At 36.9% G+C, this 13,873-nt stretch overlaps 1 protein-coding gene and 1 long non-coding RNA gene across 3 annotated transcripts; both read right to left on the reverse strand.

Annotated features, from left to right (window-relative positions):
- Positions 1-1,110: 1,110 nt before the first annotated feature.
- On the reverse strand, positions 1,111-1,836 carry LOC131328612 (cysteine-rich repeat secretory protein 38-like). Its single transcript, XM_058361536.1, has one exon. It carries the CDS (start codon positions 1,834-1,836, stop codon positions 1,111-1,113), a length of 726 nt encoding a protein of 241 aa, XP_058217519.1.
- A 7,051-nt stretch (positions 1,837-8,887) lies between these two features.
- On the reverse strand, positions 8,888-11,943 carry LOC131329561 (uncharacterized). Of its 2 annotated transcripts, none has more exons than XR_009200791.1 (4): positions 11,562-11,943; positions 10,624-11,458; positions 10,422-10,500; positions 8,888-9,156 (listed from the first exon to the last, which is right to left on the reverse strand). It is a non-coding gene; the product is annotated as an uncharacterized LOC131329561 (long non-coding RNA). The 2 variants fall into 2 exon arrangements; XR_009200792.1 differs by having other exon boundaries at positions 10,624-11,464.
- Positions 11,944-13,873: the final 1,930 nt, after the last annotated feature.

The following is a 13,873-nucleotide window of genomic DNA, read 5'->3' on the forward strand; positions in this document are numbered from 1 at the left end:
AATCGATTGCACAATTGATTATAGAAAAGTTATGAAATGGACTAAAATGTTACGATTCCGTAGTGAAAATGTTACGAACTAAAAATGTTACGATTTGTTTTTATAAAGTTATGAAATACACCAAAATGCTATGATTCTAAAAATGTTATGAATCTATTGCTAAAAAGTTACGATTCATTCGTAAAAGTTACGATATGCACTAAAATGTTATGATTTGTAAGAAAAATGTTATGAATCAAAAGTTGCGAATTTTTTGTATAAAAGTTATGATAGACATAAAATGTTATGAATGACCGGTTCAGCAGGTAATTTTTTATGAGGTGGCACAATATAGACTACACAATAGGTGCATATGATATGCACCTTAAAGGTGTGTGTATTGAAGATTTCTCCAACAGGAAAGACTAAGATACACACCCTTTGAAATGGTGTACCATATGCACCTATTTTATGGTTCATTCATAACATTTTAGCGTGTTTCGTAACTTTTGTTCTAGAATTCATAACTTTTCAGCAGTACAATTCGTAACATTTTCATTATGCATAATTCATAACATTTTAGTATATCTCGTAACCTTTTTACGATTCGTAACTTTTTAGCAATACGATTCGTAACATTTTCTCTATAATTCATAACATTTTGGAGGCGCACATGATACACATCCAAATAAAAAGTGTGTATTGTAGTCTTTCCCGTCGTGGAGAAGTCATACTTAACAAATGATATACATAGTAACTTACCGACACGTAGTAAAAATTTGTAAAGCCTGCCACTATTGGCCATTATTACCGGGTATAAACATAGAGATACAGAGAGGAGAGAAATATTTTCCATAAATTGCATCATCACCTTAAATTTATGAGGTGCAGTAATGATTGTTTAATTCTACGTAACACTTTACTATTTGGATTTAGTAGATAAAGACTTGAATTCCATCGTACAACGCTACCATATTTAAGGAAAGGGTAATCTCATCATCAAAACGACAACTGGATACAGTATTATTTCATCCATTCAGTACATAAAAACAACAAGTAATGACCTCAGCAGGTCTGTGTTCCTATAACACTTATTCATCGGTACCATCTAACAACCATGGTACATTTTCTTTAGACCCAAGGGTACATCTCATAATGCACATTACAACTCTCCCCAAAGAATCTCACTCCTAATCTTGCATATGTATTTGTCGTAATAATCTGAGTAGCCTCTTCAATACACTTGGCACAATTAACACCAGAAAGATCTCTAGTGCACTGAGCCAACCCATAAATTGTCGTCGAGTTTCCAATATCCAACGCCCCGGTAGCATACAGTTTTGGGCTATCTCGAGCTTCTCCCTCCAACTGACTGAATAACTCTATGACCATTTTATTGAAATAAACTGGGTCGCTTGCAATAGCAGTATTCCATAGTGTTCGCCATTGCTCAGTGGTATTGAAAACGCCCAAGAAATCAACATTCGAGTATTTTACCTGACAAACATCGTACCATATGATTGCTTCATTCTTGAATTGGCAAACGTTTTGAATCTCGGTGGTTGCCTCGTCAACGCAGGCTTGGCAGGCTGTGCTATTTATGTCACCTCGGCAGAGAGCGAGGCCGTAAGTCTGATTCTGGCTCTGGCCCAGTGAGCCTGAAGCAAACCCGGTCAGTGGGGTTTTTGAGTCAAGAACAGTCAAGAGGTTTTCCAAGTTCTGATTGTAAGGGCCATTGGAAGTGAAATTTCCGGAGTCATAGCATGTATAGCTGATGGGGTTGTCTCCAAAGGCGAGTTGGAGGAGGAGAGAGAGGGAGAGAAGATACAGGGGAGAGAGAAGTCTTGCAGAAGACATGTTTTGGCTAAGATTAAGGATGAGAGAGATGGGTAAATTCCTTGGAGCATTGCATGCTTTTTATAGATGGAAAACACATATTAAGGGTTGGAAGCAACATACAGTTTTTTATTTGATCGGCTTTATTAAAAATCGATAACGGGTACGTCGAGAATGGAATGCAAATTAAGAATCAAACTATAGATGCATATCGCAACAGGAGATTAAAAAAATCCAATAATAGTGACCTTTTTCTTCTTTTATTTGAATTGAATTCGTCGAGCTGTGCTAATAAGATAATGTGCAATAAGGACGGCACGATAGGGGTTAATTGGGCTTCAGTCTCGCCCTAAATGTTGTGTATAATTTTATGTACTAATTTATGCAGTAAGAATATTAGTAGCTACTAATCTTCTTTTTTCATTTTTTATAACTCAAGTATCCAGGTCAATTTACGCGTTCCTTGACTAATCTTGGTTCCTAAGCCCATTGATCGCCCACTTGCGAAGAACACAATTAAAGCCGGAACAATTGCACTATATGTACTGACCCCAGAAAAGTTGATAATACCTGTGAGGTTCCGACCATGAGACCTTTGAAGAAAGCAAACGCCTAAGTCACAGGCATTGATCACCAGGCTAACATAACCCTTGGGGCCTTATATAGTAGCTACTAATCTTAATACTTAATTATGATGTATTTAAAGAAGTTTCAAATAACTATAAGTAGTCGTATGCATTTTTCTCACTTATTTTTGTTGGTAAAAAATAAGCTCGCTGGTATATATTTTAGTTACCTGAGGAAAAAATAACTTCCCAAAATTTATTGCTGCATTGGACAAAAACTATCAAATTATGTAGTGGAGTATATATTAGAACATAAAACATATACTACTAATATAAGAGGTATATTTTTCAGATGAAAATTTATCTTTATATTCGCCCCCATGCCACAATTAAAATTCCTGACGCTAGCCATGCTACCAGGGTACGTAGTTAATTGGTTGGTTAATAATGTACATGCTATAATGTATATAAGGTCATTTAGCTCTATTTTGTGATTCCTATTACACTTGCGCGCATGAAAATAATTGATTAATTTAATTGTAAAGTCCAATATAATTAATGGGTCAAGTAATAGCCAACATATTACATGCACTTCACTAATTGACCATTTTTTCTAATTGAACATTTGAATGGTCGGATCTTAAAAACTTTTTTAGAAATATGCGTTATCGTTTTTCCAAACAATTCTTTAGACCTGGTACGTAAAACATATAAATTCACAGGAAAGTCTACAATACACACCCCTTAAAAGGATGTACCATATGCACTTATTTTGTGGTTCATTCATAACATTTTAGAGTGTTTCGTAACTTTTGTTCTAGAATTCATAACTTTTCAGCAATACGATTCGTAACATTTTCATTATGATTTATAACATTTTGGTGTATCTCATAACCTTTATATGATTCGTAACTTTTTAGCAATATGATTCGTAACATTTTCTCTATAATTCATAACATTTTGAGGGGTGCATACGATCCATACTCAAATAAGGGGTGTGTATTGTAGTCTTTTCCTAAATTCACATGTATTATTTTGCATGATGGAAAGATAAAGGACTTGCACATGTGGTATGAAATAGTCGTAAATGAAGCTATAAAATGTTAATAGGTAAAAAACCAAATTGGGTTGAAATTTAGTAGTATATTCAGCCTACAGGCCAGTTGAGCACGTTCTATGTAAATGTTTGTACCAAAAGGCATATGATCTATATTTACATGTACATTATTGATAATCTCAATCGGAGAGATTATATGACACTCTTTTTCTTCTCCATTGTGAAAATGCAATGAGATATCGAATTTAAGACAACACTAATTCTTATACTTAGGAACCTTCAGGTCCATGTTCTCTTCAATTTACTGAATTATTTACGTGACTACACTTAATCCCCATAGGTTTTTTATGCATTAGCACTAAATTTGGCATTGGCCCCCAACATTCTGCCACAAATTTCGAAGTGAGCATCTCCAACCCATGAGTTCATATTGGAGATATTTTTTGAAGGCTTACGTGGCATTTTGGCATCTCTAAGTTGACATCAAAGCCTTCCTTTTCAACTCTTATGCCAAATTCTTTTTATTTGACATCAAGTTATCCCTCTCCAACCCTTAATGTCAATCCAAACGGTCATTTTTTGAAATTTGGCATGGAGGAGGGTGGTTGTCAACTTTGACAACTTTGTCATTCCATTCAAAGCCATGTAGATTTTGGCATCAAAGAAGGCTATTAGGTTGTATTGAATTTTGGTGTCAATTGTTACCGTTAATATGTCCACGTAGGAATTGACATCTTCCATTGGAGATGCTCTTAGCTTGCATTTATAAATAGTTTTCAGCAATTAATTACTATTAATTTAGTCACCTAAGTGTGAGACTTCAGCGACAACACATTTTGTTGGTCGCCATATTTGGTCGTAGAGTGTGTATTTTTTCTTAGTCTCGCATAGCTTACATTTGAAAAACATAAAATAAAAAGTTTTTTGGTGATTAACAAAAGTGCGTAGCTAATTTATGATTTTGAGAAAATTAAATTTGGTATTATCACATATGACAATAATAAAAATCAGAAGAAGTATATCACAAAGTAATTGAGATGTTTATATATATTATCATCATAATAGATAAGGTTTATTATATTCTAAATCAATGGGTAAGTCATATATAGTTGATTACAATTTCAAATGCCATAGGTATGAATTGAATCTGACGAATTTCTCAAATTGGTTGTTTCTAATTTTAAATTAGATTGTGTTCAATATATTACTTTTCAATTTTCAATTCATGTAGAAAATAATCAATTTTTTTTGAACAAAACCTGTCTTCATAATAAGCTACCTATTGAAGTGAAAACTTTGATTACCGTAAAGTGTAAATACTGATTCCTTCATCAGTATCTTAAAAATTCGTAATGATTTTTTGACCAAAGTTTAATTCTAAGATAAATTAAAAGGATTTGGGGACCCTCCTGGGAGGCAGGGTCGGCATGGTACTGTCCACTCATCATGGTGCCGTTTTGGTATGATTATTAATGATTTATTAATTTTTTGAGGAGCCCATCTAGGGTCTCACAAAGATGATTGAAATTGCTAATTATTCATAAAATGTTTTTTATAGGGTCTTGTAAAAACTTAGCTCAATCATATATTGTTAGGGGCATTTTCAAAATTTGTAGGGACGTTCGCCACTAAGAATTCTGAAAAAGCCCTTACTGATATTAGATTGGCCTTAATTTTTATAAGAATCAACAATAAAAATTATTTTAAAACCAAATGAGCTGTTTGAATTATTATTTGCAACCCGAAATTGGCCCCGCAAAAGATCATAAATTATTTAATATTGAGTAACCAAACACTTAATTTTAGATTCATATCTTATAGATTTTTTATAGAGCCCATTTCGAGTCTCACAAGATGATTCAAACCGTTAATTATTTTAAATTTTATTTTTATTAGTTCCTACAAAAACTTAGTTCTTAATTTTAGATTCATGATTTCTGTATTTTTATATGGCCTCACAAAGATGATTTAGGCCACTCATTATTCTTAAAATATTTTTGATACGTTCTTGCGAAAAAACAACTCAATATGAGGTTTTGTTTTATTCTTTCTTGATTTAATGCACTTTTGCCTATTTCTTGGGCATCAAATAGGGACCAAGACGGCCGGAGTGATTTTCTAGTGCCAAAAATGGCACCATTTTGAGGGGAGGCTGCCGACCTTGGTTTTCAAAATGGTCTCCGAATCCAAGTTAAAAAGTAGAAATTGTAATAAATACATTCGTTCAAGTTATTGCCACTGGCCTTGATGATCTCATGCCAAATGATTTTTGGTTTTAGAAGATCATATATGATTATTTGACCATCAAAAATTGATGATTATATGACTATTGACCATTCAAAGGTGATGATTCTGTGTTTATTGGCCAGCCAAAGGTGCCGACTCTATGACCAATTGACCATCCAAATGGTTTGTGTTTGAACTTGTAAAATATTGCTCAACTCTTAATTAATGAAACAAAAGTTGTTTTCATGGTAAATGCTAACTCTGGCATTAGTTGTAACGCCCCGCTATTTTCTATAAATAAACTCCAAAATACATTGTATTTTCAAATGCTTCTAGGCCCCTATTTTCTCCATAAATAAATTACATCATCAAAATAAACTTAAGCCGCCTTCTAAATAATCTTCTAGATGCTCCAAAATTATCAACTCTTCCAAGACATCTCCAAATTAATCCTTAAAGGCTTCGATTCAATTTCGACTAATCCGGCTCCACACCTGAAAAAAAAAATTATCCGGGAAGTATATGATACAACAGAATAACAAAGCTCATAAGTGAAATCAAGAAACGATAATCGACCAAATCGAAGCAACAATCACAAGGAACCTTATACCCTGTCCTCCTTAGTACATGACCTGTGATCCTCCCCCAACTCCTTCCTCACCGGGTCATCCTCGACCCATTCTGGCTATTGGATAGGCTATTGGTGCATGATTTCACCCGATCCATGTACGAAACAATTCCATAGTACTCAATCAACAACATCATATTCAATACCCATTATTCCACTTTTCAACAATATTCCACAGGATTGAACGAAATTTACGAGATAATCAAAAGGAGTACAAAGGTGAGAGTGAAGAAAGCATATCGTATACTCCCCGGATTACCTCAACTATGCCGGCCGTTACGTCTACAAATCAATGCCTTAAAACATTTTTTTTTCCATCTTCCGACTAAATACACCACTAGCCCACCAATCCAAAAGCGGGGGTTTTTGTTTTTATGAACAATGGGAAACTGGGGGTGAATAGTGTTGTTCATCCCCATCTTCAATCTGTTCTTCCAAGCCCCAGTCATGGTAATGGTTGGTTCTAGTTGACCCGGTGTACAACCCCGAAGTGAAGCCAAGCGCACTGTCGCTGGTGGGTCTTAGCCGAACCTCAAACTAGATCTTTGAAAGGTTTCGAGCCCGTAATTGTAGAGTAGTTTAGGGTGAGCCAGTAGAGGTAACCGAACTTAGTGAATCCATTGTCTTGTTTGCCGACGATAAGAATTTTCATTCTATTTCTTCTATTTCTTTTGTTCTTTAGCTCACCTAGTAATCGTCATTTCCTCCGACTCGAACGGCTCGGGAGATGACTCCGCCGATTCACTGATCCGAGAGTGGTTAAATAGGAGTAGGAGCCAGCACCAAGATTCTTCCATTTCTTCGAACATGTCTGTTGCGTCGAACATGTCCGAAGATTCAAACGCCAAGCGCAACTTTGAGTATGGGATGGTGAGTTCCTTACTGATCCGAAGATCACGTTCACGTTGTCCACCCCGTCTGAGGCCGAACCCCAGAAAGGACTGGTGGCCGAGTCGAGATTCCACTCCAGAGCCAAAGCCTCGACATCTGCGCAATTCAGGTGCGATGCTGCACTGGTTGTGGACAAAGAGGTCACCGATCTCTACGAAAGGGGTCAGGTTTGCCCCACGCCCATTTCTTCAGTGGCGACCTCGGGGAGTATGAGAGTTTCTTTCGAGAGTACGGAATCCCAGACGATGTGGTTGTAAGCCGAGTAGCAAGTGACCAGATAAAGGACAAAGTCAAACACAGACCTGAGCATATCATCGTACCCCTGATGGCTATCTGTGAGGCTAGGCTACGATTCCCCCTTCACCCATTTCTCAGGGAGCTTTTGGCTCGGTTTAATCTAGCCCCTCACTTGTTCGCCATCAACAACTTTAGGATAGTCATGTCCGTGACTGTGTTGAAAGAGAGCCAAGAGTTGGAATTCTCCATCGTTGACCTGTTCGAAATGTATATCATGTCTCGACATGGGCGCACTGAGCATAGATATCTGTCAACCTGTAGGGGTAAGGAGCTCCTAATCTCTAGGTTTCCCAATACTGACACGTGAGCGAATTTTTATGTTGAAGTGAATGGTATTACGAGTTTGGTGACCAAGTCTCCTGTCCAAAAATAAAGGATTTTAGAGGTTCTGCATCTTGTCTTTAACTTCACTGTGCAATCTTTGATTTTGTTTGATAATTCGGCTTTCGCTGATTCTTCCTAACTTTTTGTAGATCACAAATCCATTACCAAGAACTTGAACGCCATTTCCTCGGACAAAAATGGAGATGTTTTGAGATCCCAGGCTTGCTGAGACGCACCTACACTGCTCGGATACATTCCGTCTTACAAGGGTAAGCTTTGGAGGAAAGAGAAAAAGGAGGAAGAGCCAAGCGAGAAAACAGGGCCCTCAAAGAAGGGAGGCAACTAGAAGAACAAGAAGTCGAGGGTGAAGTTGCCGACATTCAAAAAGCTGGCCACTTTTTGGTTCGGCGCCCTGCTGGAGCCAGTGCTTCGAAGATCCAATGTGCCATTGCAGACCATCGTGCCTAATCTTGCTGAAGAGATGTCGCGAAGGAACACTGTCCGTGTCAACTTGAGGGAGAATACTTATGCGCCACCAAGCAGGTCGGATTCGGCCGTGCCCCAGGAGAAGAGGCAGAAAACGACGCATGACTTCCTCACCACTAGGCCTACAACACCTCGTCTTGTCGAGAAAGAAAAGCACGAGGTGTCGGCTGCCGTTGGCTCGGGGGTGGTCCTCAAAGCTGTTGAGACAAAAAAAAAAAACCCATGCATTACATATAGCAAAGCTCCCTAAAAGATCAATCTTGGTAGGTTATTTCTTCACATATGTACGATAGGAGTCAAGACACATGCCCTATGAGGGAGACTCAACACCCTATTATGTAGTTAATTGATAATTTGTCTTAACTTTGTTGAAAGAACCTCACTGCATAATTTTTTATCCTTACATGCCACAAAGCAATAAAGTACATTATCTTTCAGTTATACATCGAGAGAGCGAGGGAAATCGATGTACAGGTCTTCTAATGATTTGATCACATTCTTACCTAGATCAACTCAATCAATACAATCCAACCAAAAGAGGAACAAAGTCCACAACAAATAAGCACCCACAAAAGATATAAGGGATTAAGAATATACCCAAGCTCAAACGGATGAGATCCATGGCAACCTGCGTTGATTTGGCAAAATAGACAATAGTAGTCAATGTTTGCTTAAGATTCACATCACGGGCACCCCATCCAGCTCTTAATCCCACCACAAATGTTATTTAAGTGTCACAATTATAATGTAATCTTATAATGCCCAAACCGTACCGTGAAAGAAAATAACGGATTTTGTTGATTCCGTCTACTTCCGTGCATACCCAGTCTCTCCTTATTCATGAGTCGTAACTTTCTTTTGTTTGCCTAGTTCAAAAATTGAGAAAATATTAACTGAATACATGAAAATTTTAGAGGCATTATAAAAGACAGATCCATGACTCCTGTCCAAAATAGGAGAAATCACTTCCATCCGAAGGGAAACAAAGTAGGAGCTCGAAAAAGCTAGCATGTTAAAAAAGCACACTCAAAGATAGCATAAACCAAGTTACCCAACATAAACCAAGCTAGACAACAACATAGTTTGGGGGCATTATAAAAGACAGATCCATGACTCTTGCCCGAAATAGGAGAAATCAGTTCCCTCCGAAAGGAAACAAAGTAGGAGTTCAAAAATGCTTGCGTGTTAAAAAAGCACACACTTTGATAAGAAAAAGCTTGCATGTTAAAAAAGCACACTCAAAGATAGCGTAAACCAAGTTACCCAATATAAACCAAGCTAGACAACAACATATTATCAATCTCTTGGAGAATTCATTAGTGCACCAATATATATGGGTTTTGAGTAGTCTTTGTAAACAATAAAGAAGAAAGTAAGCGCAGCCCGGAACACCTATTATCAAGGAATACAACATCAGTAAATGCTTCTCATGTGATACAGGAAATCGAAGACTCACCCAAGTGGTGTCATTCAAACCCCTTAGCTTCAAAGTCTTTCATCTTTCCATTTATATCGACAGAAACACAACTAACTTGAGCATGTATTTTCAGGGTGAGAGTAAGGCCAACGGAGGTAAAACGAAGGTAGTACCATAACATCCTCACATGAACAAAGAAAAAATAGCTAGAGTATTTTACCATCACTTGTAATAGCCACATTCTTTGAAGGTGGCTGTCGAGATAGAAAAGAATAAGAATACAGGGAATTGCTCATTGAATCACTTATTCAAACAAGTAATAGGCAATAAGTCCAAAAACTGGTAATCTGTGAAATTCATTAAAAAAAAAAAAAACCCTCTTTCATGCGGGAGAAACATCTTGAACAAATGAACTAAATAGATAAAGATAGCCATATACCGTACGTTTGCGAGACAAATGAACTAAATAGAATCACGCCAATAGTATAACTAATGAATCACGCTCATAGTATAACTAATGAATCACGCCCATAGTACAAATTATGAACCACACCAATAGTACAACTAAACAGAACCTGATACGTACTGAAAGTAAACAAAGAATAAAAGAGAATAAATGTACTGAAAGTAAACCTGATATGCATAACCTTCTTTAATCAAGCAAATTTACCAAATTTTTGAAGAATAAACAACAGGTAACACAATGAAACTTACATCATCGTAGAAGAATTTGCATTTCTGGCAAAAGTACTTCCCCATGCAAACTATGTCCAGGATCTGTGTCTAATGTGTTCTGTTCAATCATAAATCAGAGAAGGGGGTATTAGCAGGTAAGAATTAGGGAACAATCTTATCTCATCTCAACAGGGAAAAGAAGAGCAAAAGGGGAAATAGCAAATAAAAGAACAAAGACCACACCTTTGCTTCATTATGGCTATGCCTACAATAAAAAATCTCATCCCAATAGGGTGCCCTAATTTTGCATTTCCCCCTGTAATGAATGCACCAAAACATCCCAACCCATCACAAAATTATCAAGGAAAATACACTAATCCGAATAAACACGAATAAGATATCGAATTCGCAGAGAAATCCCCAAAATTTTCATATTCAAGCTCCATTGGAGACTCATTTTTGGTGAACATCTCTAACCCATGAGAGGATGATTGATGCTCAAATTTAGTCCCTTATTTTCTAACCCATTTGAAAAAGTATCTATACAAAGCAATTATCTAGCAAGTAAACCAAAAAAATACAAAGCTTATCGAAACCAAACATGCCTATATCCAAAGGAAAAATAAAAATCACCTAGTAGGGCATTCTTAAAAAAACAAAAAAACAGACAAACATCAAACCACTGGTACAAATATATCTCCATAGACTAAATACTTTTTTTTTTTGTCATTCATTAAACCTAATCTACTCTATCCTAGTAGAATTGGGGAGGGGGATCGGTGCATAGGGGAAAAATATCTCCATAGACTAAATACGTTAATTCAACTTATTACCCATAATCAAATTTGTTAACCAAATAGCATTCTAAACTATATATTCTTTGACAAGAAAAATAATTAAATCAGTCCTCGTCTAGGGTATAGGACCCATAATCAAATTTGTTAACCAAATAGCAAAAAAAAGAAGGAAAAAAACCGTCTTTAGAGTTCCATTACAGGTACAAGGAGCCCCCATCTCATGCTCTTCATCTTCTTCTCGACAAATCCTGCACTCCCTCACAATCTTTTTCGAAGACTCTTTACCTCAAAAAAAATAGAATAACTAATTAAGTTTAAATATTGATTACTTTGACTAAACGATACACTGAGAATAAAAAAAACTAATGACCAAAACCCTAACCTAGTATGCAGAACCTTCTGTACTACTCTCAATCCTAAAATCATCCAAATTAGTCTTCCCAAAAATAATAGCCCCACTCTCCCTCAACTCGCCACGGCGGCCGATACCCTTCCAGAACCCTAGACCCGACCATCATCGGCATGTCCGGCAACCAAAACTTCCAGCCAATGGGCCCACCTTTTTGTTCCGCTCAATCTCCCTGTCGATCTCGTCGGCCTCCCTTAGCATGGCGTCGGACACATGGAGGAAGCTGTGGAGGTGGGGCTCGGTGCGCGGCGGAAGGTCGAGGGCGAGGAGGAGAGAAAGGTGTGACAAAATCACAGTCCACACTTGCGACCATAGATGGCATGAGATTGCGTCAGAGAGAGAGAGAGAGAGAGAGAGAGAGTGTGTGTGTGTGTGTGTGTGTGTGTGTGAGTGAGAGAGAGAGAGCACTATGTTTAAAGTTTGAATGAAGAGAGAGGGGGGGGAGTATTGAGACGGTGGGGTGCAAAGGAAGCTCCTCTCTTTTTCACCTATATGATTCAATGGTAAGAAGGTGCTCAAGAAATATGGACAGATCTGATGGCTGAAAAATGTAGGGGATATAGATTTTCAAAAAATGCGAGCTTCCTTATCATAGAGATATATATACTAGGAATTGCCCGTGCCTTACGCAGTATATTTTGATTTTAGTCTAAAAAAGTATCATTCCCTAAGAATCATACGCACCCGCACACCCAACTCCTCCCAAAGTCCACCTTTTTAGTGACGTGACAAATAGCGTCCACCTAATAAATTCCAGCAAGCATATTTAAGAAAAATACGCTAATATACACAAAATGAAACCAACGCAATCCAATCCACCAAGGCATTTCATATAAAAAAAATGCATTACATTTAGCAAAAGCTCCCTAAAAAAAATAATCTCGGTAGGTTGTTTATTTACTAAGTACAATTAGAAGTCAAGACACATGCAACCACACCCTATTATGTAAGTTAATTGACAATTGTCATACTTTTGTTGAAAGAACCTCGTTGCATAATTTCTTAACCACGAAGCAAAATTCAAATTTTCAGACAACCTAAACTTTAACCCTTGCATACACCAATGGTCAACACAGCCCTAGGGGTGCACGTCGTTCTCTTTCTCTATACAAACCAAATCCAATCATTTATTTCAAGACTATAGCAATTCTGAATTCTATTTCTAAATTCAGCAAATCTAAGTTAAATTCAAGAAAATTTGTAAGAACCAACCTTTTAAAATTTAAGCACACCAGCCAGTGCTCTTCATCAACTAAATTAGTAAAAATCTAAAGCACAACAGCCAATGCTCTACATTTAACAACATAAGAGCAAATATGAGCACACCAGCCAGTGCTCTGCATTTAACAACATAAGTACAAATCTAAACACACCAGCCAGTGCTCTGCAAAATAAGTGAATACTTACGGATCTAAAGCCTCGTGATTTGACGTACTTGAGTGGTATTTATGCACAAACATAAAAAAATAAAAATAAACTAAGTCGGGCTCATGTGTTCCACTAAGACATTAAAGAGCAAATATTCATCGATCTATTTAACTTGATTCAGCAAATAACGAACTGATGGCATAAATTGAAATAATAAAAATTACCCTTGGATCCTGAAAAAGCCTTCTCACAGCCTAGATCACCATATTAAAGATGACCCACACATGTACCTTCCAAGAGCTACCAGAAAGGCCAATGGGAGACATCCTTATTGTGGATGCTTTTGAAACCAGACCCAAATGAATGTCACAACCAACCAACATCAGTTATAAGACTTCAAAGAAACTAATGCCTTGTTCTCTTTACAATTCAAAAAGAATTTTTCAAAAAATTCCCCTAGATTCCTCCTACTTCCAACATTTCTCTCTCTATCTCTCTCCACTTATTACCCTTACTATTTTTCAAAAAAAAATTCAAACACCAATCCAAAAATAGCATAAATGATTTCTAAACAAAAAATAAATATTTGAACCTGCAGCATCTCTATAGCATCCAAAGAAACTAAATGATTTTTAAACAGTCATGTAGTAAAGACAGTAAAATGCAGTTTCAATTTATATGGGAAATAACAACAAATATACACAACTATTGTCAAAAGGCTTTACAAAAAGCGGCTTCCCATCGACCACACCCAAAGGTAGGCTAGAAGACTTCACAAAAGAGGGTCACAAATAGGGTCTTTTAGTAAAAAATATGTGCTTGCTTCACAAAATTTCATACGCATGTAGACGTTCTCTTCCTAAGAAAAGCTTAGACTCCTCTGGTATTTGAGAGGCTTAAACTTCCTTTCCATGACT

The sequence above is a fragment of the Rhododendron vialii genome, chromosome 6a, assembly GCF_030253575.1.
Source record: "Rhododendron vialii isolate Sample 1 chromosome 6a, ASM3025357v1".
In the NCBI taxonomy this organism is placed as follows: Eukaryota; Viridiplantae; Streptophyta; class Magnoliopsida; order Ericales; family Ericaceae; genus Rhododendron; species Rhododendron vialii.